The sequence below is a fragment of the Phyllobates terribilis genome, unplaced genomic scaffold, assembly GCF_046119375.1.
Source record: "Phyllobates terribilis strain yellow unplaced genomic scaffold, ASM4611937v1 Scaffold_12__6_contigs__length_324123572, whole genome shotgun sequence".
Classification (NCBI taxonomy): Eukaryota; Metazoa; Chordata; class Amphibia; order Anura; family Dendrobatidae; genus Phyllobates; species Phyllobates terribilis.
Genome location: NW_027362772.1, coordinates 135,578,682 through 135,604,638, shown reverse-complemented (window position 1 = coordinate 135,604,638; position 25,957 = coordinate 135,578,682). Strand labels below are relative to the sequence as shown.

Here is a 25,957-nt window from a genome sequence, read left to right as displayed (position 1 = left end):
TGTTGCTTTAACACCTACCTCACGGACACAACCTTTTTTCCCCTTCCCAACACGCCTATTCCCCTTTCCACCAGCAGCAGGCCTTTTTCCACTCATTTTGGTGGTTAACTAATTCACAACTCTGGAGTTGTTTGCACAAAAAAATAATGGATGGGAACCGAGCAGAGCTGAGTGGCCAAACTGTGGTATTAGGCCAAAACTATTGGCTGGGTTAGATGCAGAAAAAAATTATATTCAATTTGCAACCTGATGGAGGTCAGTATAGATGGACTAATAGAACAAGTCCTACACACAGCTAGAAGCCCAAATATTTTTTCAGAGGTAGATGCAGAAAAAAAATATATTCAGTTTGCAACCTGATGGAGGTCAGTATAGATGGACTAATAGAGAAAGTCCCACACACTGCTAGAAGGCCAAATATTTTTTCAGAGCTAGATGCAGATATAAATTATTTTTAATTTGCAACCTGATGGAGGTCAGTATAGATGGACTAATAGAGAAAGTCCCACACACTGCTAGAAGGCCAAATATTTTTTCAGAGCTAGATGCAGAAAAAAATTATATTCAGTTTGCAACCTGATGGAGGTCAGTATAGATTGACTAATAGAACAAGTCCCACACACAGCTAGAAGGCCAAATATTTTTTCAGAGGTAGATGCAGATAAAAATTATTTTTAATTTGCAGCCTGATGGAGGTCAGTATAGATGGACTAATAGAGAAAGTCCCACACACTGCTAGAAGGCCAAATATTTTTTCAGAGCTAGATGCAGACAAAAAATTATTTTGAATTTGCAACCTGATGGAGGTCAGTATAGATGGACTAATAGAGAAAGTCCCACACACTGCTAGAAGGCCAAATATTTTTTCAGAGCTAGATGCAGACAAAAAATTATTTTTAATTTGCAACCTGATGGAGGTCAGTATAGATGGACTAATAGAGAAAGTCCCACACACTGCTAGAAGGCCAAATATTTTTTCAGAGCTAGATGCAGATAAAAATTATTTTTAATTTGCAACCTGATGGAGGTCAGTATAGATGGACTAATAGAGAAAGTCCCACACACTGCTAGAAGGCCAAATATTTTTTCAGAGCTAGATGCAGAGAAAAAATTATTTTGAATTTGCAACCTGATGGAGGTCAGTATAGATGGACTAATAGAGAAAGTCCCACACACTGCTAGAAGGCCAAATATTTTTTCAGAGCTAGATGCAGACAAAAAATTATTTTGAATTTGCAGCGTGATGGAGGTCAGTATAGATGGACTAATAGAACAAGTCCCACACACTGCTAGAAGGCCAAATATTTTTTCAGAGCTAGATGCAGAAAAAAATTATATTCAGTTTGCAACCTGATGGAGGTCAGTATAGATGGACTAATAGAACAAGTCCCACACACTGCTAGAAGCCCAAATATTTTTTCAGAGCTAGATGCAGAAAAAAATTAGATTCAATTTGCAACCTGATGGAGGTCAGTATAGATGGACTAATAGAATGATGCTATGCCCAAAAGATTTTACTTCACTAGGTGCAGTAAAAAAATTGGTATTCTATACACAGGTGGTATATCTTGCAACACAGATAGGCTACTCCACTGACTAACACACTCTGCAATAGGCCAAAAAGGATTAGCTTTGCTAGATTCAGTCAAATGCTGTGAAAAAAACTTGCACAGCACTGGCACAGACCTGCCTTGCAAAAACTGATAGGAACTGATGTAACCTAGTCCTGAAAAGGACTGCAATTACAATTAGTCTTTACTCCCACAATCTATCTATTTAAGAGCACAGACCTGCCTGATAAAAGTCGTAGGAAATGCTGTAACCTAGTCCTTAAAAGGACTGCAATCACAACTATTCCCTACTCCCAAGCTATCTGTAGATTTGTGCGAAAATTGGCTTGAAATTAACAAGGTATAGCGCACACAGCAACAGCGGTGCCGTCTAACACGCAGCTGCAGCAGTGAGAAAATGGTGGCGACGGGGAAAATGGCTTGGTCTTATAGGGCAAGGACATGTGACATACACTGCCAATGACACATGCCCTTGCTTGTGTGAAAAAAAGCACTTCGCTTCGTGTGTGCGCTGCTGTTAGGCTGACAGATTGCACCTCCCCACTGTAAATGCGGGAAAGAGAAAAAAAAATGCAGATCTTCATTATTCCTGCAGAGATCCATCCGCTGCCCCTCCCCCCACCCCGCTGTACACTCAAACTGCGTATTAACATTAATTTTCATCATTACTGAGAAAAAATCCAGTTATGATTTTGGTGCACGAACAGTTATCGAACATAACTTCGAACAGCCGAATTTTTCTCAAATCGTTCGTGTTCGCCGAACGGCTCGAACACCCCCAAAACAGCTCGAATTTGAGATTGGCGAACAGTTCGAGTCGAACAACGCTCATCTCTAAAGCTGACATCAACCCCAGCCCTATTACCCCACTGCCATCGCTACAGGGCAGTGGGAAGATCGAGGCTAAGTGCCAGAATTGGTACATCCTATGGATGCGCCATTTCTGCGGCGGATGAGGACTGGTGTTTCTAGCCTGGGAGGGGGCCAATATTCATGGCACCATTCCTGGGCTATTAATATCAGCCCCCAGCTGTCTACCTAGCCTTTGCTAGCTATTAAAATAGGGGGACCCCACATCATTTTTTTTGGGTCCCCCATTTTAATAGCTAGTAAAGGCTAGGTATTCAGCTGGGGGCTGATATTAGTAGCCTGGGTAGCTCCTTGGGAATTACCCCCTTTCCCAGGCTTCAAACATCTGCCCCAGCCATCTGCTTAACCTTCCGCTAGAGACTAAAATTACAGGGAATCCCACGTCAATTTTTTTTTTAATAAATCCATTATTTTAACACTAAATCACAAGTACAGTAACCAACATTGTCACAGTACTTATTATATGTGTGACTGACATGTTTCTATCTATCTAATCTATGTGTGATGCTCTATTCTTTCTGTTCTAAATTGTCGGGTACCGGTGTATGCCGCTGGTAAATTGCCGGCCGGCTTTTTTGAAGAGACGTGTGCATGAAAATCGGAGGACACTAGTGTGTTCCAAATGCCCTGCTATGTTTTTCATGCACCCTCCTATATACCCTGCCTGCCTGTCTGCCTATATATTCTGCCTGCCTGACATTTAATTGAGCACTGTTCCCATCGATTTGGGCAATTTTGTATGCTCCCCGCTCCCCCACCACCTCCCATCCTGATTCTAAGTTAGGACCGGGCGGGAGCGTAGCACCAGGGAGCGGGGAGCGTACATCAGGGAACAGGGAGCGCAGCACCAAACGGGAAAGCTGGCGGTGAAGTCTTTTCACTGCCGGCTTCCCCGCCTGGCTCCTTCGCTCCCTGCTCCCTGGTGCTGCGCTCCCCGCCCGGTCCTAACTTAGGATCGGGTTGGGAGGCTGCGGGGAAGCGAGTATGGGGCTGATTGATTGTTTAAACCAAGCGACGTTTTACCACCGGCTTTTAAACAATCATGCACCCATTTGAGCCTTTTCCTCAGCCCCCAGACCGCTCTATAGGCTACAGCAGACACTTACTCGGCTTACACGCTTTTCCCATTGACTTACATTGGACTCGCTACTCGTAACGAGTACCCGAGTATTGGAACCTACTCGTTACGAGTATAGCGAGTCTGATTATTTCGCTACTCGCTCATCCCTAGTCATAACTACTTAATAGACCATCCTAGGGAGGTGGTTGTGTTGTCATTGGATCCAGCCTGGCCTCTGCTACATGTGGAGACTAAACACAGCTGTATTCTCTGTTTCCTAATAGATATTCTATGTATCTCCCTTTCCCTATGTGCTAGAATGGGTTGAGACCCGGGCAGACATTCACCATGTACTGGGGATCTCAGAAATCTATTCGATGTATGGCTAAGACACATAGTATTTCCATAACTCAATATGAAATTCCTATCTTTCTGAACAAAGGGGACCGCATTGATTGGATCCACAGGGGGACTCCCTGTAGGAGTTGTCCAGCTAGCTGGTGGAGGTAAAAATCCTTAGTTTGATGCTGGCCAACGATCTCATTACAACTACACATGTGTGACATGCAGAAGTAGTGCTGTTGCTTCAGAAGCATTCAGCAACTAGAGGGGTTAACACAGTCACATTAGACAGGGAGTGTTTTAGCAGTGCCCCAGGGGGATTGTGGGGAACTTGTTATTGTAGTCTGGCTGAAGTCGAAGAGAAAGGTGGTGTGTTATCTGGATCTGACAGAAGGCAACTGAACAGGATTTTAATCAGGAGAGAAACTAAACACAGGTCAGATAAACTCCCTGAACTAACAGTGAAGAGTATTATCGGGCAGGAAGATAAGGACTGGAATGAATTGTGTCACAGGGATCATCTCCCTCATCAAACCGTCCCCACCTCCTTCTCCATGCAGGATAAAGAATGCTGTGTACTATTGTGTCCTTGTGAAGAAAAAGCCTGTGGTTGTGTATGCATAGAAGTGTGCTGCTAAGAGATCTAATCTATGCTGAATTATGCTACTGAAGAGACTGTAATACTGTGCCTTGTGAAGAAACTACTGTATTGTTACTGGAGCCGGTTGCTCAAGAAGCTCAAACTGTACTGTAATGAAGATTGTTGCTGTTATATCCCTGAACTACACTGGCCGTGATTCAGATTAAATTCCACTGTTAAACTGTTGAAAAAGACTCTTGTCAGATGTGTCTGGTCAGCAATTGAATCTAGTTTGTGCCTGAGAAAAGCTGCAGCCTATGGTTGCCCTGAGTAACGGTTCCTCCAGGATTCCAAAGAATTCTTGAAGGCCATCTCGCCCCTATCTGAACCTAGTGGCGTGCGTGTAACATTGGTGGCCCGTACGGGGAATCTTGAGTGGGAATTAGCATGTAGAGTGAGAAGAGGAAAAGTGTCTGGAAAAACACAGCAGCACAGCACCTCAATTCAACTCTGCTACACCAGTTAAAAGGGACCAGCCCTAAAGAAAACTCACTAGAAGCAATGGATGTAGAAATACAAATGGACAGAATTAGTGTGCTGCTTCTTCAGTTAACCTGTGAAGAATTGAGAACAGTAGCAGAACATATAAAGATGTCAGAAGAACAGATTTATAAAGCACACAACCGCAGGCAACTGTTTGCTGCCGTTAATGCAAAAATGGATGAGCTGGGGGAGAAAGAAGCTGAAGAAGTGATGGGGATGTTCCTCGAGAAGCTAACACAGTTTCTAACCAGGTTGACGTTGGAGGATGGAGGGGCAGCACCAATTACCAAAAGCGTCAATCTCCGTCAACAGACAGAACTACAGGAATTGAAAGAGCAATTCAAAGCCCTAACAACAGCCCTTCAGGAATCGACCAAAACATCTGAACTGGTGACAGACTCACACAGAACTTTTACTCTGCTCAGGTTAGATAAATCAGGAAGACAGTCCTCTCTAATACCACAAATCACCATAAGGAAATAATTCAAGATTCTTGGACAGATTGGAGAGTGTGAACAGAAAGAGAAACTGTCTTATATGAACTTGTTGCACCAGATCGATACCAGCTTACAGAAAGGCTACCAGCCAGATGAGATCGTTGAGGGGGTGGTGAAAGCGATCAGCCCAGGACTGAACCTCCGTAGTATGCTAGAAATGAAGAGTCAATTGACCTTGCAACAGTTGAAGATGAATTTAAAAGGGCACTATAAAGAAGAGAGTACTTCAGAATTGTTCCACTGACTCATTAACCTCTCACAGAAAAATAATGAATCACCCCAAAGTTTCTTTTCAGAGCAATTGAACTGAAGGATAGACTGTTGTTTGCATCCAGAGATGTACAAGCTGAGGTGAAGTTTGATGCTGGACTAGTCCAGAAGAAGTTCTTGAGATCATTGGGAACAGGGTTAGTTGGCAAAGACATCAAGTTGCAGCTGAAACAGTACCTAGAAGATCCTGGCATTCTGGATAAAGTCCTAATTGAAAAAATGAATTATGAAGCTGGTTTGCAGTCAGAGAGCAAACAGAAGTTAATGAAAAGCTCTGCTCCTAAAATCACCAAAATGAGTCAGCTGAATTTGGAGACCCCCAGTGGTCAGTCCGAATATCATCATGGAGACCCTCGAGTACCACCTCCGAGAGGGAACCTTAAATCACCAACAAAATAGAGGACCGCCAGCGCTGACTGGGAGAAAGTAATAGGAGAACTGCAAGCCGAGTTGATTGAGGCGAAAAAGTTAATTCGTTCCAGGCCAGAACCTGTATCCCTCAGACCCAGGAGTGGGTTCCAAAACAGAAGATACCCGGCTAGTGAAGCGTGCCGTTCACCAAATCAGAGTACGGTGTGTGTCCACTGTCTAAGATGTGGTGAGGAAGGACATTATGCCAAGGAATGCCATTGGTCGTTTGGGTTAAAAGACAGGAGGTTGCCAGTGCGGGGTGACTAGTAACCGCGACACGGTGGAGGCCCCAGAAGCAAATCCAAATCTCACCAAACCCAAGAATGGCGCATGGGGCAAAACAGCTGTGTCAGTACTATCCCCAACTGTGTTCCTGTCTACAACAGCTGCAAGAGAGACAGGGGCATCAGTTACTTAATGCCCAGTGCGGATGTCAAACAATGTTCTCCTGGGAGGAGGATTCCTTGGTCAGTAAAGATAGCCTCATCAGCCTAATTGGTGAAAGGTGCTTTATACAGTGCCAGCTAGCTGGACTCCTGATGAAAGCACTGTGGGACACAAGAGCCCAAGCAAGCCTTTTAAATGAAGAATGGAGAAGCCGTTATCTGCCACAAACTTGCCTTCGTTCGCTAAAAGAACTCTTAGGGCCAGTGGAACTCTATGGCAAAGCTGTCCACCAGACCGAAATCCCTTTCATAGGCTGGGTGGAAGTGACTTTCCAACTGAGGGCCACAAAGAACAGCAACACCATTGAGCTTTTGGTACCTTTTCTCGTGACCAGTGATCAGAACATGGCAGAGGATCCTATCCTGGATTATAATGTAATCAGTGAGGTCATCACGAAACACAAGTCAGGGATGCTGGAGGTGGATGCAATTGCCACATCACTTGCCATACTCATCAAAATGTGATTTATAGAGTAAAGAAAGCACAGAATACAATGGACCTAAAAGAAGTAAAGGTAGGCTGGCGCCCAACCATCATCCCTGCAAACCAAATGGTGAGCTGTGGTGTCTGAATAGAACCAGGAAGAAAAGTCCAGAAAAGACTGTTCGTACCAAAAGACTCCTCAGAACTTCTGGAAGGCCAAGTTCAAGGTGAGACTGTGCTTACGATACCTACTGGTGGGTTTGCTCGATTGACAGTACTGGTGATGAAGACGTACGAAAAGCTCCAGCTGAAGAGATGCTGATTGTTTTAATTGTGTCCTACAAGATAAAAGTCGCAAGAATAGGTTGTTATCAATAGTTATGAATGTTATACTAATTTGACAATGCCAATTTGTAAAAAAAGTTATTCCCCACTGTCTCAGAAATGGTCAGATTGACCAATTAAGGCGAATGTCGAGGACGACATTCAAAAAGGAGGGAAGAGTGTGACATGCAGAAGTAGTGCTGTTGCTTCAGATGCATCCAGCAACTATAGGGGTTAACACAGTCACAGGAGACAGGGAGTGTTTTAGCGGAGCCTTCATTGGGATTGTGGGGAACTTGTTATTGTAGTCTGGCTGAAGCTGAAGAGAAAGGTGGTGTGTTATCTGGATCTGACAGAAGGCAACTGAACAGGATTCAGATCAGGAGAGAAACTAAACACAGGTCAGATAAACTCCCTTAACTAACAGTGCTGAGTATTATCGGGCAGTAAGATAAGGACTGGAAGGAATTGTGTCACAGGGATCATCTCCGTCATCAAACCCTCCCCCCTTCCATCTCCATGCAGCATAAAAAATGCTGTGTACTATTCTGTACTTGTGAAGGAAAAGCCTGTGGTTGTGTATGCATAGAAGTGCCCTATCTGAACCTAGTGGCGTGCGTGTAACACATTCTTACAGGATGATAGTAAGCTGCCATTACATCCCCCCATCCTTCACAATCGACAAATTCTATCGACCTTAACTTAATTCTTTATATACACGTATATACGGCAGTTATTCCAGGTCAGAAAACCAGACATTCGTGCTGGATGTTGTGATCCAAGCACCGACCATTTATAACAAATGGGTAAATCCTGCCTTAAAGGGAACCGGTCACGTTCACAAATGCAATTAACCTGCAAATATGGGATTAAACTGCAAGTTAATAGCATTGTAAAGTTGTGCAGCTGCCTCATTGAAAGCCTGTCTACCGTGAGAAAATAAACTTCTTCCCGGTAGCCTCCGGCTTTCAGTCATAGAGGCACAGCCCTGTAATCATGCCTTGACACATTGACTAACAGCTGTCTCTGCACTAATATGGTGCAGAAAACAACTGGCAGTCGATCGGCCAGGGTGTGGTTACAGCCACCGCTCACTGACGGCTACACCAGCATGACTGAAAGCCGGAGGCTTCCCGGAGGAATAAAGTTTATTTTCTAAGTGCTTTCAGTACAACGGCTTTAGGACGCTATTAACCTGCAGATAAACCCCATTTCTGTAGGTTAATTGTATTTGGGGACATGACAGATTTTGTTGAAACTGTTTATATCCTTCCTTAAGTTTCTTCAAAATATGATGCTGTTCAGAACAGCAGTTTTCTTGAGCTATGGGATGTACATTTTTTCCCTTGTTATTTGGGGGGTCACTGACACTAGCAGCTTTAATGATGATGATAATATCATAGCAATGAGAAATACTGGCTGAGCTGATATTTTTTATTTTTTTTTTACATCAAAGTAATCACTGCCTCCAAGTAGTGAGCCTTGCAGCATTGTAGGCTGCAATGCAGTGCGTGCTGCTAAATCCTTACGTCCATACGTCCTTACGTCCATGTCCCTGTATAGCAGCTCTGTGATACGTCTATACACAAAAGAATACACGCATGACCATTCATTATTTAAAGGCAGGGAATTTATGAGCTGGATGCAGAATTCATTTCAGCAACACAAAGTTTAGCAAGGACATTGAAGAACGTTATAATTAGGAGGATGCGATGGACATATGGCAAATTATCAGCAAACCAGCTGATAAAATGGCCAAGGACCTAAGTGAGCAGCAATGTCAGGAGGCTCACATCAAAATTAGACTTTTGTCATTAGATTAGGGAACCTATCTAGTTGAAGGAAATTATATGGAGTATATACAATGCCTTTTCTATTTTATTAAAACATAAAGCACATTCCTATAGATTTGTTCAATACAATATCTGGATTATACTTATGGATACAATAGCACATATCTTTTAAGTAGTTTTTCAATTAACCTGAATGATTCTAATACATTTTCATAGTAGCTAAATTAGTTTTGAAATAGACTTTATTTAAAAAAACTATCAACGCTACATGAAAAGTGTCATCACCTTGAGGCTACGTCTACATTTTCAGTATTTGGTCAGTATTTTTACATCAGTGTTTGGAAGCCAAAACCCGGAGTGGGTGATAAATACTGAAGCGGTGACGTGTTTCTATTATAATTTTCCTCTGATTGTTCCATGCCTGATTTTAGCTTACAAATACTGATGTGAAATACTGACCAAATACTGAACGTGTGTTCGTGGCCTAACATTTAGGCCTTATTCTTTTTGTATGTTAGAAAAATTGACCAATTTGAATCAGAAAACTGGATCATATTTTCACCAATGATTGTTCAGTGTGTTAGTTTTCAACATCAGTAATTTTTTTTTTTTCATATTGCAAAGAAGAAAAATTGCAAAGCTTCTCCCACTCATTACAATGTTAAAATGGACTGCACACTATCTCAGAAGGTTGACATGACACATTGACTTGTGATGGGTGATTTTGATCCATTATTCGGATCACAAATGTACAGGTGCATCTCACTAAATTAGAATATCATCAAAAAGTTAATTTATTTCAGTTCTTCAATACAAAAAGTGAAACTCATGTATTATATACAGTCATTACAAACAGAGTGATCTATTTTAAGTGTTTATTTCTGTTAATGTTGATGATTATGGCTTACAGCCAATGAAAACACATGTCATTATCTCAGTAAATTAGAATACTTTATAACAACAGCTTGAAAAATGTTTTTAAGATCCAATATGTTGGCCTATTGAAATGTATGTTCAGTAAATGCACTCAATACTTGGTCGGGGCTCCTATTGAATCAATTACTGCATCAATGCAGTGTGGCATGGAGGCGATCAGCCTGTGGCACTGCTGAGGTATTATGGAAGTCCAGGTTGCTTTGATAGCAGCCTTCAGCTTGAGCTTCAAGCAGCTTGGATTGTGAGCCTCTCCACTATTTCTCCAGACTCTGGGACCTTGATTTCCAAATGTAATGCAAAATTTACTTTGCATTTACTTAGTGTCAATGACTGCCTTCTGGACATCTGTCAAGTCAGCAGTCTTCCCCATGATCGTGGAGCCTACTGAAACAGACTAAGGTACCTTTTTAAATGCGATTATTTTAATTTACTGAGTTTATGACTTTTGGGTTTTCATCGGCTGTAAGCCATAATCATCAACATTAACTGAAATAAACACTTGAAATCGATCACTCTGTTTGTAATGACTCTATATAATATATGAGTTTCACTTTTTGTATTGAAGAACTGAAATAAATTAACTTTTTGATGATATTCTAATTTAGTGAGATACACATGTATATGTCGCCATGATTTTTTGTGGATACACAGTCTGTAAAAGAACTTGGACATGTGAACAGTCCCTTAGACAATAATGGGTAATGCTCTAACAATGAAAAAAATGGAAAGAACATGAAAGTGAGAAACCAACATCTAAGGGAGGCCATTTACCTGTCCATGAGGTGTGTGATAAGTTTGGATTATGGGAAAAAACCCTTCAAGAAGGCATTCAGCTGATTGTCAGAGAAGCCAGGAGTCTGAACTACTGATCAAAAACTGATGGCATATCCTAGGAACAGACCATCAATATTAAAGCTACTTTTAAAGTGTAAATTGTGAATAACTTTTTCCTTTGAAGAAGTTTGAACAGACCCAAAGGTCTTTAGTTTAGTTCAACGCATTTTTATTATAACAATCAATACCGGTCCAAAGTTCCAAAATACACTGCAGAAAATATTAAGAGAACATTTAATTATCACAATATATCCTAACTTCAGAAATATCAATATATCCATTTAGAAGGCAAAAGTTATTGTTAGTCAATTGCATCTGCTTTGGTGCCAATGAATTTGACAACATGTGCACTATAGAGCCCCTTGCAAGATGACCTCCAAAAATGAATGTTTTTGCAAGTGGTAAGCTGACAGTTGCTCCTTCCTTGTCCTTCCTGATTTATTTTTCTCTAGTTTTGCATTGTGCTATTGTCCTTGACACTTCTGGTCAGGGTCAGGCTGGTGTATCTGGGGGCCACATGAGAAATTGACTCTAGAGGCCCCCACTCCAACTATATGCAAGTGGCTCCTGCACATCTAATGTGTGCACACTATAACTGGGATATACAATTACGGTACTTTGCTTTAAAGGGGTTCTTTGGTGAAAACATGTTATCAACGATCCACAGGATTGGTGATAACTTATTGATCGGTGGAATCAGATCATTGGAAACTGCACCGATTGGAAGAATACAAAACTTTTAGAAGTGGCAGATCGTTACTTCATTCATCCTCTTTTGAGCTTCCAGAAAATTCTGAGTTCAGCACTGGGCAGCCACTTAGGGAACAAATGGATCAGTGGTCAAATCGTATATGCAGCTACATTCTAACAGGTCCACATTCTACTGATCGGCTCGGTCCAGAAGTCAGACCCCAACTAACATTATACACAGGAGCTCTATATATAGTGTATAGTGTTCATGCAATACAGTTACTACTAGTGACTTTATACACGGGAGATCTGTATATAGTGTATAGTGTACAGGTAATACAGGGATCAACAGTGACATTATACACAGGAGTTCAGAATATAGCATCAGTGTACAGGTAATATAATGATCATGGGTGACATTATACACAGGAGCTTTTTATATAGTGTCAGTGAACAGGTAATACAGGGATCACCACATGATACACAGGAGCTTTGCAGATAGTGTATAGTGTAATACAGTAATCACCAGTGACATTATACACAGGAGCACTGTATATAGTATATAGTGTAAACGTACAGGTAATACAGTGACTTACCAGTGACATCTATAGTTGAAGTCCTTCATCTTCACTTTTATTCTTCATCCGGTGCAGACCTCTATCACTTCTTCTAGCCAGGGCTTGTCTCTGCAGAAAATAACACAAAATCTTCCATAGCTGATCACTTCGGGTGCTTTCACATTTCACTTAGGGACATGCTCTGTGTCACTGTCGGGTCATATGTCCAGACTTCTTGCAAAATGGGATTCGGACATATGTGACGATGGGGCCATAGACTGTAGTGGTGCTGGCAGAGAAAACATGTGTTGTGACGTGCACAATTTTCTGGAGTGTTCGCCAACTGGAGGCGGACACTCTAATGCAGTCCACCACACCTAAGTGTCCGCCTCCAGTTGGCAGACACTCCCGAAAATGATGCCCGTCATAGCGCATGCTCGATCTCCCATCCTGGACCCCTATGTTCCCCAATCCTGAGCCCCTATATTCCTCCATCCTGGGCCCCTATGTTTCTTGTCCTGGGCCCCTATGTTCCTCATCCTGGGTCCCTATGTTCCTCGTCCTGAGCCCCTATATTACTCCGTTTTGGGCCCCTATGCTCCTCCATCCTGGGTCCCTATGTTCCCCCATACTGGGCCCCCATGTTCCCCCATCCTGAGCCCCTAAGTTCCTCCATCAAGGCCCCTATGGTCCCCCATCCTGGGCCCTTATGTTTCAGGTACTGGGCCCCTATGTTCCTCATCCTGGTCCCCCATGTTCTCCATCCAGGGCCCATATGTTCCTCATCATGGGCCTGACTCGCCCCCGGGGCCTCAGGGTACTCTTTGGGGGAAATCATGGTGGCTGGCCCAGGGCGGTCAGTGCAAAAAGGGGTATCAATTATTAGTAAAAGTACAGAGAGTTTGTGACGCCACCTGTGGTGTCTGGTGAGGATCACCAGCGCTGCAACAGTCCTCTGAGGCAGATGTCAGGGCAGCTAAAGATGGTACGGCTCCCCACAGGTGGAGCGGGCCTCAGGGCAGTGTAAAATAGATGGATGGTGGCGCTGGGCGTTGTGGTGCGGTGAGGAATAATGGCGCCGGTGAAGAAACAGACAGAGGCTGTTCGATGCAGTCATCTAAGGTTTTACTTACAGTCCTTAGGCAATTCACAAGTGCACTTTACAGGTGAAGGCCTCCCTCGTCGCGCTGCGTTCACCTGGCAGGGGTTAAGTCTTTCCTCAAGCAGCTTAGGAATGCCTGGCGGAACCCCACTTTCACGTGTTCCTACTTTGACCATCTTCACACTTGGTCCTTCTCACCGCTGTCCTACGCTGCCCACTCTCAATCCCGCTCGGGTATGCTGAAGTCCTTCCTGTACGTCGGAGCCGGGACCAACCTGACCCCCTGGAGATTAGAATGAAGCAACCGATCCCTCCTGACACCTGGCAGGAGCGGGGCGTACGGGTGCTGTCCTGCACACGCCGTACCTCCTGGGATCCTTTCCTTAGAACGGAGCCTACTCCCTGCTCCCCTCCGGGGCCTCTATCCTGGGCCCTAATTTGTGAAGCAGAGCTCCTGCTGAGCCTCTGCTCCCGGACTGTTCCTCTGAACAACCCTCACTAAACTCCACTCACTCCAGTACTGAACTGCCTGCCCTAAAAATGGCTTCCCTTTTATATCTACTGTATAAGTGCTTCCTGATCTGCTTCCTCCACCCACACCCACTATTGGTTCCCCCTACCTTTGGGTTCCCCCCTACTCCAGCCAGGGCCAGGGCTCAGCAGTAAACTACATTGCGTCTTGCCCCTCCTGCTGGCCTGGAGCAGAGTGATGTTGGATGCGGGTGTTTTGGGGTTCCGTGCAGTTCTCCTTCATTACCTGAGAGAAGGGAGACACCACACCTCGGGTGAGGTGCAGTACCTCTGTGGCGACTGAACCCTCAGGGGCGCCACAGGCCCCTATGTTCCTCCTCTTGGGCCCCTATGTCTACTATGTGCCATATTCAATGAGAAGAAAACAAATATTCTTATTATCACTCTGCACTCCCGTGCCGTGAGGCATCCTCAGTGTCTTCATAGCCCGTGTGGTCGTTAAAATGAGGCCGGCAACTGATGTCAGTGCGCACGTCGCGGCCAGAATATGATGTCACTGTCATTCACTGAAAGTAACGGGCACGCTGACGTGACCTGACGTCCTCTAATAGGCCGGCCGTCATTTTAACTATTGCAATGCAGGAAGCCGGTGTTTTTCTGCAGCGCAATACCTTTCAACTGAATGTGCATTCAGATGAAAGCAGCGCCTGCCAAGCCAAGGTCCCGGGGCCGACAGGAAAATTCTTCAATGTCCAGTAGGGACAGTCCAATCCTGCTTCTGGTAGTACCTGCAGCTCATTCTAGTTACACAGATAGTCCAGCTTCTCCGGGATTGCATATCCACACCTACCATACCAACAAGGTTTGCTATGTCTCCCAGCACAGTGTCAAGAGCTTGGAGCAGAAACCAGGACACAGGCTGCTAAATAGGGAGAGACAGACAAAGCCATAGAAGGGCATCAGCTCAGAAACAAGACCAGTATCTGCTCCTTTGTGCATGGAAGAACAGGATATGTACTACCAGAGCCCTATAAACTTACCACTAAAAATAGGCTTGATGAGGTTGGCATGAGGGCTCGACATCCTATAGTGAGACTTGTGCTCACAGCAAACCCCTGTGCAGCTCTATCGGCATTCAGAGAAGAACACCAGAATTAACAAGTCCACCATTAAGGCCCCATTTATTTCCAGATGAGAGAAAGTTCACACTGATCACATGTAAAAGATGTGAAAGGACAGCAGACGTTATGATACACTATAAACATGACTGCTTTGGTGGTGGATGAATGATGGTTTGAGGAGGCATATCCTTGGAAGGTTGCACAAACTTAAGCATGCAAGCCAATCACTGCTATTGGGTATCCAGATAAAATCCTCAGAGACATTGTCAGACCTGATGCACTGAGCTCTCAGTTCCTCCTTATGCAAGACAATGTTAAACTGTTGGCAGTTCCTGGATGAGAAAGGCATTGATCTAATGCCATTGACTGCCCTCAAGTTCACAAGACCTGAATCCAATTAACAATCTCTGGCACATTATTTATCAGTACATCTGATAACGCCAAACACTGCTCTTTGTTCACTGAGTTCACTGATGTCCTGATCTATGTCTGAAGGAAGATCCCACTCCACACTATCTGCCGTCTGATCAGCATATCCAGAAAGTGTCCTGGCTGCATATAAGCATGTAAATGCCGTACACACAAGTAACATTATTAATTACTATGAAATTCAAACAATTTGGATCTGCCCACAATTTCAATTTTTATTTTAATTTTCAGGGTGATTGGAATCAGGCCCTTAGTTGATGACTTGGGTTTCCATTGATTGCTGAAACATCATTTTCTTCTCAACAAATTACAAAATTTATTTCAGTAAATATTTTCAACTTGAATCTTTCATTGATCAAGATCTGATGTGTGATTTATGTGTTCCATACATTTTTTGAGCAGTTTAGATATTTTTAATCTAATTCCTTGGAATGAAGGGGATGCAGCACAGCTCCAGCAATTTGACTGTAAAGGCTCATGCACACGACAGATTCTCTCGATTAAGTGCTAGCCATGGTTTTCTTGGATATCACTCATACCTATGATATTTTATAGAGGTGTGCACATGTCCAAATCTTTCTTCGGACCTAGTGGTTCTCAACAAAAATCTAAAAAATGTCTGATTTTGATCCGAGTGTTGGATCAAAATTGGCAATGCAAGTCTATGGGTCTGTGAAAAAAATTGGTCGCACTCCGATTAAATCCAAGTGCTGTCAAATGTTCACTGGCTGACAGAATGGAGAAGGAGGGAACCCTTTTTTCTCTCGATTCCCGAGAAAAAAATTTGCCACTCTGATCAAACTCTGGAAGCTGTTCAGAATAATTGGACCATTTTTCTCAGATGTGAAGAAATTGGTGGTGTGATGGCAAAACCCCATCTAGGGAGCTTTTCTACAAGACATCTGTATAGGTTGCACATTTGGTGCAGATTTTGTTGTGGAAATTTCTGCAACTATCTCATTTATCTTAAACAATCCTATTTAGTTGAATAGAGCAAATTTTCACTTGCAGAACTTTGGGGTGTGTTTTAAGAATGATAAAAAAGACATTGAAAAAGCCAGATACCATGCCATACATGGAAAATGCTGCATTTCGAAAAAATAACATCAACCTGAAAAAGCCACACAAATGCCAAAAAACACACTTTAGTGACAGAGCCAACTTTGGCCTTAATGATCAAGCCCCTTTTTTCTAATTCATATGTGTCAATTTATGTGGTAATAACTCTGGAATGGCTCAACATATCCTAGTGAATCAGAGATTATTATTTTCATGACATTCTACTTGTTAGTGGAAAATTTGGGTCTATGTTTTGCACTTATTTTTTAAATCATGTGAAATTTGATGGGAATTTAGAAAAATCAGCAATTTTATAGCATATTTCTTTTTACAAATTGCAGAAGATTGTATCAGCCATAGAAGGCTCACATGATCTCAGGTGTGACTGTCATCTTCTTTAAAATGCATCGCAGCTATCACATCACATGGTATAGCAAAGCCTAAGCAAGGAATGCAGCAGCCATTTTATGATGAGAAGAGTGAGATGATCTCAGAGCTCACAGCAAATCTACCAGAAAAATAATGTGTTGTACAACTTGTAGCAGTGAAGAATATGAATATAGTAGTCTGGAAATATTGAATTTTATTCAATTGATTGAGGGAAAGCGTGAGGCAATGTTCACATGTTCAGAGTTTGGTCAGTATTTCACATCAGTATTTGAAAGCAAAAATCAAGAGTGGAACAATCAGAGGAAAAGTCTAATAGAAACATGTCACCACTTCTGCATTTTTAATCCACTCCTGATTTTGGTTTAAAATCCTAATGTAAAATACTGACCAAATACTGAACATGTGAACATGACCTTAGTGAGAGTGCTGGAGTGAAGGGCAATAACTTCAAAATATGGGGGGGAAATTTATCCAATTATGTGGCAAACCTGAGTTATTTCCAAGATGAAATAACACCAGTAGGGCTTTAATATCAAGTTTACTTTTTAAAGTGACAGGTCAGACAACATCTCTGTAGCCCCATAAATTTCTATATGAGGGATGAATGTGTCAAGCAACATGGTACACCACACCAGGCCCCTGTCAGACAAAGTAGGAACTGCCATGTGCACAAAGTAACCAATCACAAGCAGAATACTTAAAGTATTGACAGTTGTGAGTAAGTTTGGAGCTTCTTCAGGGCAGAAGACACCCGAAGAATGGTCTGCTCACTTCTTTTAACCATTTGGCATCTTTGTAAACCTGAAATGAATATGAGAAGCCCAAAAGACAGAACAAATAAAGAGTAAGCCATCTTTACATATAAATGCATATGTTCTTACTTTTGAGTGTTTAGTTAGTGCTTTCTCAGGTGGTTTTCGGATCGGGATCTGCCTGAAAAAGATATTGTGTGCAAATATCCTATGACTTTCAGTTAGAAAACGCACCATAAAACCTATAGTCTATTAATCTGGAAAAGCCTCATTCTTAGACTTCCTCCAAATAAAAATGATCATGGTGGTATCACCAAAAAGTAAAATAAATGGAAAGAAAAGCTTTTAATTAGACATAATTGTAAAAACAGTCAAAAGAAATAAAATAGTCAAAAATGCAATTTTTTGCTGAGTTGTGTCCTGGCATAGATTGTCCACAGGCCTCAATTTGTATATGGAATGTGGGGGTACATATACTGGAATATATAGAGGTGGGCATGTGGACAAGCATTTGCCTGAATAATGAAATTTGGTATGTTATAATCACGGCCTGGAATTAATTATCCAATGGCCTCAATTTTTAAGAACATTTATGGAGGTCCACATTCTATATATATATATAGATGTCGTCTTTTATACATTAATCTATCTGATTAAAAAAATGATATTTGATGAGCAAGGCCTGGCAGTTGTAAGTCATATTCTGAACTATTAATAAGGAGTAAATTGTGTTTCATCGGTAAAATGAATATGCTTTTATTACCTCACTTAATCCCTCTCAACTGGGGCTAACGAAACAGAAAATATGAATATTATTAATTCATTCCCTGGAAAAGAGCCTTCCACACACTTTGGTGTCATCACTACATGACATATTAACTTAATAATTCTAAGTTATGAAGTAGGTCTCAAAACAGGAAGAGATGTGAAGGACTACTTGTGATGACCACATGGTGCAATCATAACAAATGATGACCCTCCTTCTTCCATGCTTCTGACAAACCTGGCATCTTTTTTGGGAGATATTTTTGGATTTTTTTATGGTGAAGAAAATGGTGCTCTACAATTTTCCAAATATCCTCATACTTGTAGGCTTCACTATGTGGTGTAGATTCAACTAGGAAACCTTCAACAATTTTCTCAGGTAACTGGATAAAAAAGAGTGCTCCTAGCATATTTTTGTACAGAACAAAGCTATTGTAGGTAGTAATCTGAATAACGTAGATTGCAACCATTTTATACCAAGCCCTCATCTTCCAGTTTTATAGATAAGGTTGAAGCACCTGGTCTGAGATGTCGTCAGCTCCCATAAATTTATTATAGTCTGATACACAGACCGATTTCTGATTGTCCTATATAGCTCTCTCTCCAAGGCTAAGTTCAGACGGACGCACAAAAAATTATCCAATTTTCATCTGGACAATTTTTCATCTACATTGTCATCTGAATTGCATTAGGTTTTATACATCAGCAATGAATAAAATTTGCAAGACCAAAAAAATTCATATGTTAATTAAGGCAATGTATCCATAAAAATCAGATGTGACACCTTATTTTTGCAAAAGGAAAGGCAGCCATTAAAACTCATAAGGGACTCATCAACTGATACATTTTAGTAAGAGGTATAGGAATTTAAAATCTTTTAGAGGCGAAATAATTCACAATTTGCCCCCCTCCCACCCCACCAATCCTGGTAACAAATGTAATCTTCGACTGAGACCTTCCCCTTCGAGGAGACCAGACCTTCTTGTTCCACCTTTCCTGAAAGGTGATATGTATGCTCAGAAGTAGTGTTGGCGGGTGCTCCTTTTTTCTATTATGTGGCTGGGATTTAATAAGCCCTTGGTGACAAATTCTGAAGAGTGACCTTTTATTGTGCTCTGTCAGAGATTGACAGCATCATATAACAAATTAATAGTCACTGGTGGCTGTTAGAGGCAGATCCTAGCTGTGTGTTACAGCCATTTTCTGCCAGGCATGAGAGGGGGTTACCCCATGAACCCGCTCCATACACCCGCTACCAATTTGCACCTAATGTCGTCGGTAAGGGGTTAACGGACGAGTCTGAGCCCGAAAAAGATTAACAAAAGGACATGTTTTGAGAATAGGACATGCTCACTCAGTTCGAAAAATTAGAATACAGTTTAAGGTGAACCTGTCACCAGGTTTTTCCAATATAAAGTAGAGCCACCACCTTTAAGTCCCCTTTTACAGTGTTCTAGTAAGCTGCATGTAAGTCCCCAATCCCTTCTGCTTAGCAAAAAAGACCTTTTATTATATATATAAACAGTGATGTCCAGTCCTATTGGCTTCGCTGGTCTTGATCTGGCGCCTCCTCTCACTGTACAGTACTGTACCTTAGCCGGCTTTACTTCCAGGTCATCGGCGCCTTTTTGCCTTTCCCGGCACATACGCACTATTGTTCTTTGCTCTGCAATCAGCTGGGTAGGGAGAAGCAAGCCTGTGCAGGAACGTGATGCTGGACACTGTGTCGATGACGTAGGACATATCATCCACATGAAGCAGTGGAGGAGGACTGCCATTGTGAGAAGAGAAGAGGCACCGGATCAAGATCAGAGACGTGCATCGGACTGGACCGTGCCCTCTGTTGGTATAATAAAAGCTATTTTTGTGCTATGCAGAGGGGATTGGGGACTTACTTACAGCTTAGTAGAATGCAGTAAAAGGGGCCTTAAAGGTGGTGACCGTTTTTTATATTGGGAAAACCTGGTGGCAGGTTCCCTGTAAATTATAAATGTAATTTAAAAATTGTATAGAGACGTGTCAGTAGGTTGGATGAATGGGAGTCCAGGTGTGAAGACTTATACTGATCACTGAAAACGTAGGTTGGTCTCAATAGTGACTCTATGGAGCCTATATTCAATATCGGAAGAGTGTAGCACTGAATGCTTTTGCTCCTATATTTCAGAGATTGGTGTTAATTTACCTTTATGTAGGACATTTTGACAGGTGAGAAGACTTTGTACTCTGTCAATCACAGTTCAGCTTTCTTAGGCTACATTTGCTTGACCATATTTTCGTTCTGATTGCTGTTAGTGGAAAAAAATTATCACATGGACAGCACTAGGACCAACGGTATTTAATTGGATTGTTCAGATGAGAGTTTTTTCATGGTCCAAACATCACACCATGCACTATTCACGTCCATATACATGAGACTCACCTTTTCAAAGTGCGCAAAAGTGAGTGCTCAAAAAATTGGCTCTCCTATGGATCAACCACATAGCAAAAGATTTTTACGAACACATTGCAATTATTAACAAAGGAAACTGGTTTTTGTCTTGTAAATTCTATTCACTGCTGATATGGATGGGATACTGATGGGACACGGATGGCAATACAAATGAAACATTGTCCATTTTTTATGGATTAAAATCAGACAATTATTTTATATGGTTACTAGATGGAGGCCCGATGCTATTGCATCGGGAGGGCGGGAATGTCACGATGGGGGCAGGCTTTGAAGCATTGAGAATCTCTCCCCCCATGTGCTCACCCACCTATCCACTCTCTCTTTCCCCCATGGGCTAACTTCTCCCATCTGTGCTCTCTTCTTTGACCTGTCTACGCCATGTGCTATCCCCCTTGTCTGCTGTCTCTCTACCTCCTGTGCTGTGTTCTCCCCTCATGTGCTGTCCCATTTGAGCTGTCTCCCCCCTGTGCTCTGTCTCTCTCCCCCAGTGCACTTTCTCTCTCCCCCATCTGCTGTCTTCTTCTCTCATGTGATCTCTTCTTTGACCTGTGTACCCCATGTACACCCCATGTACCCCATGTACCCTCTCTCTCTCCACCCCTGTGCCGTCTTCTTCCCTCATGTGTACTCTCATTTGAGCGGTCTCCCCGCGCAGTAAATCAGGCCGCCGCCATCTTTGTGCAGGCAGATAGCGGCGGTCACATTAAGACTGCGCATTCGCTCCTCCTGTACAAAGATGGCGGCGGTCAGTGAATCATTCGGCTGATCCCGGCGGCGACGTGTACGGCGTGTTCGCGATGGTGTTCCACTGGTGGTACCATGCAAGAGGCTGGTACCACCAGCGGTTTCCATATTGAGACACCAATCACTTGGGTGTCCCAATATGGTGGTCGACGAACTTCCGCCGCTTGGAATTCTGGGATCCGGACACATCTGGACAGAACAGGATGTGAAGACATTACAAGGTAAGTATATTATGGTTATGTGAACGTAGCCTCAGTCTCTGTTCACAAGTGTGGATAAACATAGAACTGATACCATCTGTGCCTGATGAACAACTTTGACTTTAATTTTAAAGCAAATGTGAACAGCACCTTGGAAAAATAAATAGCGCTCTTTGTACTAATTGACACATAAAAAATGTAAGGTATCAAAAAATTTAAATCTGGGCAGGTATTGGTTGCCATAGAAAACATGGTAAGCTAATTTGTTAAATAATTTTAATGAAACATCGTTAATGTGTCTTTATTATCATTTACAGTGGGTACGGAAAGTATTCAGACCCCTTTAAATTTTTCACTTTTTGTTTCATTGCAGCCATTTGGTAAATTCTAAAAAGTTCATTTTTTTTTCTCATTAAAGTACACTCTGCACCCCATCTTGACTGAAAAAAAACAGAAATGTAGAAATTTTTGCTAATTTATAAAAAAAGAAAAACTGAAATATCACATGGTCATAAGTATTCAGACCCTTTGCTCAAACAATCATATTTAAGTCACATGCTGTCCATTTCCTTGTGATCCTCCTTGAGATGTTTCTACTCCTTCATTGGAGTCCAACTGTGTTTAATTAAACTGATAGGACTTGATTTGGAAAGGCACACACCTGTCTATATAAGACCTCACAGCTCACAGTGCATGTCACATGAAATGAGAATCATGAGCTCAAAGGAACTGCCCAAGGAGCTCAGAGACAGAATTGTGGCAAGGCACAGATCTGGCCAAGGTTACAAAAGAATTTCTGCATTACTCAAGGTTCCTAAGAGCACAGTGGCCTCCATAATCCTTAAATGGAAGAAGTTTAGGACCACCAGAAGTCTTCCTAGATCTGGCCATCCAGCCAAACTGAGCAATCGTGGGAGAAGAGCCTTGCTGAGGGAGGTAAAGAAGAACCCCAAGATCATTGTGGCTGAGCTCCAGAGATGCAGTAGGGTGATGGGAGAAAGTTCCACAAGGTCAACTATCACTGCAGCCCTCCACCAGTTGGGCCTTTATGGCAGAGTGGCACAACGGAAGCCTCTCCTCAGTGCAAGACATATGAAAGCCCGCATAAAGTTTGCTCAAAAACACAAGAAGGACTCCCAGACTATGAGAAATAAGATTCTCTGGTTTGATGAGACAAAGATAGAACTTTTTGGTGATAATTCTAAGCGGTATATGTGGAGAAAACCAGGCACTGCTCATCACCTGCCCAATACACTCCCAACAGTGAAACATGGTGGTAGCAGCATCATGCTTTGGGGGTGTTTTTCAGCTGCAGGGACAGGATGACTGGTTGCAATTGAAGGAAACATGAATGCGGCCAAGTACAGAGATATCCTAGATGAAAACCTCTTCCAGAGTGCTCTGGACCTCAGACTTGGCCGAAGGTTCACCTTCCAACAAGACAAGGACCCTAAGCACATACAGTACAGACCAAAAGTTTGGACACACCTTCTCATTTAAAGATTTTTCTGTATTTTCATAACTATGAAAATTGTACATTCACACTGAATGCATCAAAACTATGAATTAACACATGTGGAATTATATACTTAACAAAAAAGTGTGTAACAGCTGAAAATATGTCTTATATTCTAGGTTCTTCAAAGTAGCCACCTTTTGCTTTGATGACTGCTTTGCACACTCTTGGCATTCTCTTGATGAGCTTCAAGAGGTAGTCACCGGAAATGGTCTTCCAACAATCTTGAAGGAGTTCCCAGAGATGCTTAGCACTTGTTGGCCCTTTTGCCTTCACTCTGCAGTCCAGCTCACCCCAAACCATCTCAATTGGGTTCAGGTCTGGTGACTGTGGAGGACAGGTCATCTGGCGTAGCACCCCATCACTCTCCTTCTTGGTCAAATAGCCCTTAAACTGCCTGGAGGTGTGTTTGGGGTCATTGTCCTGTTGAAAAATAAATGATAGTCCAACTAAACGCAAACCGGATGGAGTAGCATGCCGCTGCAAGATGCTGTGGTAGCCATGCTGGTTCAGTATGCCTTCAATTTTGAATAAATCCCCAACAGTGTCACCAGCAAAGCACCCCCACACCATCACACCTCCTCCTCCATGCTTCACGGTGGGAACCAGGCATGTAGAGTCCATCCGTTCATCTTTTCTGCGTTGCACAAAGACACGGTGGTTGGAACCAAAGATCTCAAATTTGGACTCATCAGACCAAAGCACAGATTTCCATTGGTCTAATGTCCATTCCTTGTGTTCTTTAGCCCAAACAAGACTGTTTTGCTTGTTGCCTGTCCTTAGCAGTGGTTTCCTAGCAGCTATTTTACCATGAAGGCCTGCTGCACAAATTCTCCCCTTAACAGTTGTTGAAGAGATGTTTCTGCTGCTAGAATTCTGTGTGGCATTGACCTGGTCTCTAATCTGAGCTGCTGTTAACCTGCAATTTCTGAGGCTGGTGACTCGGATAAACTTATCTTCAGAAGCAGAGATGACTCTTGGTCTTCCTTTCTTGGGGCGGTCCTCAAGTGAGCCAGTTTCTTTGTAGCGCTTGATAGTTTTTGCAACTGCACTTGGGGACACTTTCAAAGTTTTCCTAATATTTTGCCCTGACTGACCTTCATTTCTTAAAGTAATGATGGCCACTCGTTTTTCTTTACTTAGCTGCTTTTTTCTTGCCATAATACAAATTCTAACAGTCTATTCAGTAGGACTATCAGCTGTGTATCCACCAGACTTCTGCACAACACAACTGATGGTCCCAACCCCATTTATAAGGCAAGAAATCCCACTTATTAAACCTGACAGGCCACACCTATGCAGTGAAAACCATTTCCGGTGACTACCTCTTGAAGCTCATCAAGAGAATGCCAAAAGTGTGCAAAGCAGTCATCAAAGCAAAAGGTGGCTACTTTGAAGAACCTAGAACATAAGACATATTTTCAGTTGTTTCACACTTTTTTGTTAAGTAAATAATTCCACATGTGTTAATTCATAGTTTTGATGCCTTCAGTGTGAATGTACAATTTTCATAGTCATGAAAATACAGAAAAATCTTTAAATGAGAATGTGTATCCAAACTTTTGGTCTATACTGTAGCTAAAATAACAAAGGAGTGGCTTCAGAACAACTCTGCGACCATTCTTGACTGGCCCAGCCAGAGCCCTGACCTAAACTCAATTGAGCATCTCTGGAGAGACCTGAAAATGGCTGTCCACCAACGTTCACCATTCAACCTGATGGAACTGGAGAGGCTCTGCAAGGACGAGGATCCCCAAATCCAGGTGTGAAAAACTTGTTGCATCATTCCCAAGAAGACTCATGGCTGTCCTAGCTTAAAAGGGTGCTTCTACTCAATACTGAGGAAAGGGTCTGAATACTTATGACCATGTGATATTTCAGTTTTTCTTTTTTAATAAATTTGCAAAAATTTCTACATTTCTGCTTTTTTTCAGTCAAGATGGGGTGCACAGTGTACTTTAATGAGAAAAAAAATAACTTTTTAGAATTTACCAAATGGCTGCAATGAAACAAGGAGTGAAAAATTTAAAGGGGTCTGAATAGTTTCGGTACACACTGTATTATTCTTTGCTTATATAGCATCATTAATTCCACAGCACTTTACAGACATCATCATTATTGTCCCGATTGGGGCTCACAATCTAGATTCCCTATCAGTATGTCTTCGGAGTGTGGGAGGAAATCGGAGAACCCTGAGGAAACCCACGCAAACACGGGAAGAACATACAAACTACTTACAGGTGTTGTCCTTGGTGGGATTTGAACTCAAGACCCCAGCGCTGCAAAGCAACAGTGCTAACCACTGAGCCACCGTGTTGTATTCTCCATCAATTATTAATAACTATGAATATTATAACTAATGAATATTTTACTTTGTTTACTGCAGGTCGAGAAAAGGGTCGATGTGTTGCTTCCGAATTTTTTCATGGACCAGATACAGACATTGTAACTGAAAACACAGCAAATATACTCAGTAAGTTGAAAAAAAACCCTCATATTAATAATGATTTTATTTATATTATTTTTAATTTAAATTCCTGGTCATTAATAAACAATTACACAGTTACCCTGTATGTAATAATATATCCATTTTATTTGACAGTGCCCAAATGACAAATAATGTAACATCCATAGTAGTCTAAAAATAATTGGATATATTTGGTGCAAGTGAAGAGAACATGTGTTTTAAACAATGGCGTAACTAGAGTCCAAAGGGTACAGTGCAAAATTTGGACCTTGGCCCTCATCTGCATTTTGGTCAAATGCATGGGCCCTTTTAGCATTCTAGATCCTAAAAAGTCATACGTTTTC

General features: G+C 42.2%; 1 protein-coding gene across 3 annotated transcripts in view; it reads left to right on the top strand.

Moving 5' to 3' along the window:
* Positions 1–25,957, top strand: part of CACNG7 (calcium voltage-gated channel auxiliary subunit gamma 7) — a 200,517-nt gene that overhangs the window by 134,796 nt on the left and 39,764 nt on the right. For all 3 annotated transcript variants that reach the window (XM_073656295.1, XM_073656293.1, XM_073656294.1), the window contains exon 3: positions 25,533–25,619. In XM_073656295.1, the coding sequence (XP_073512396.1) occupies positions 25,533–25,619 (87 nt within the window). The remainder of the gene's footprint in view (positions 1–25,532; positions 25,620–25,957) is intronic.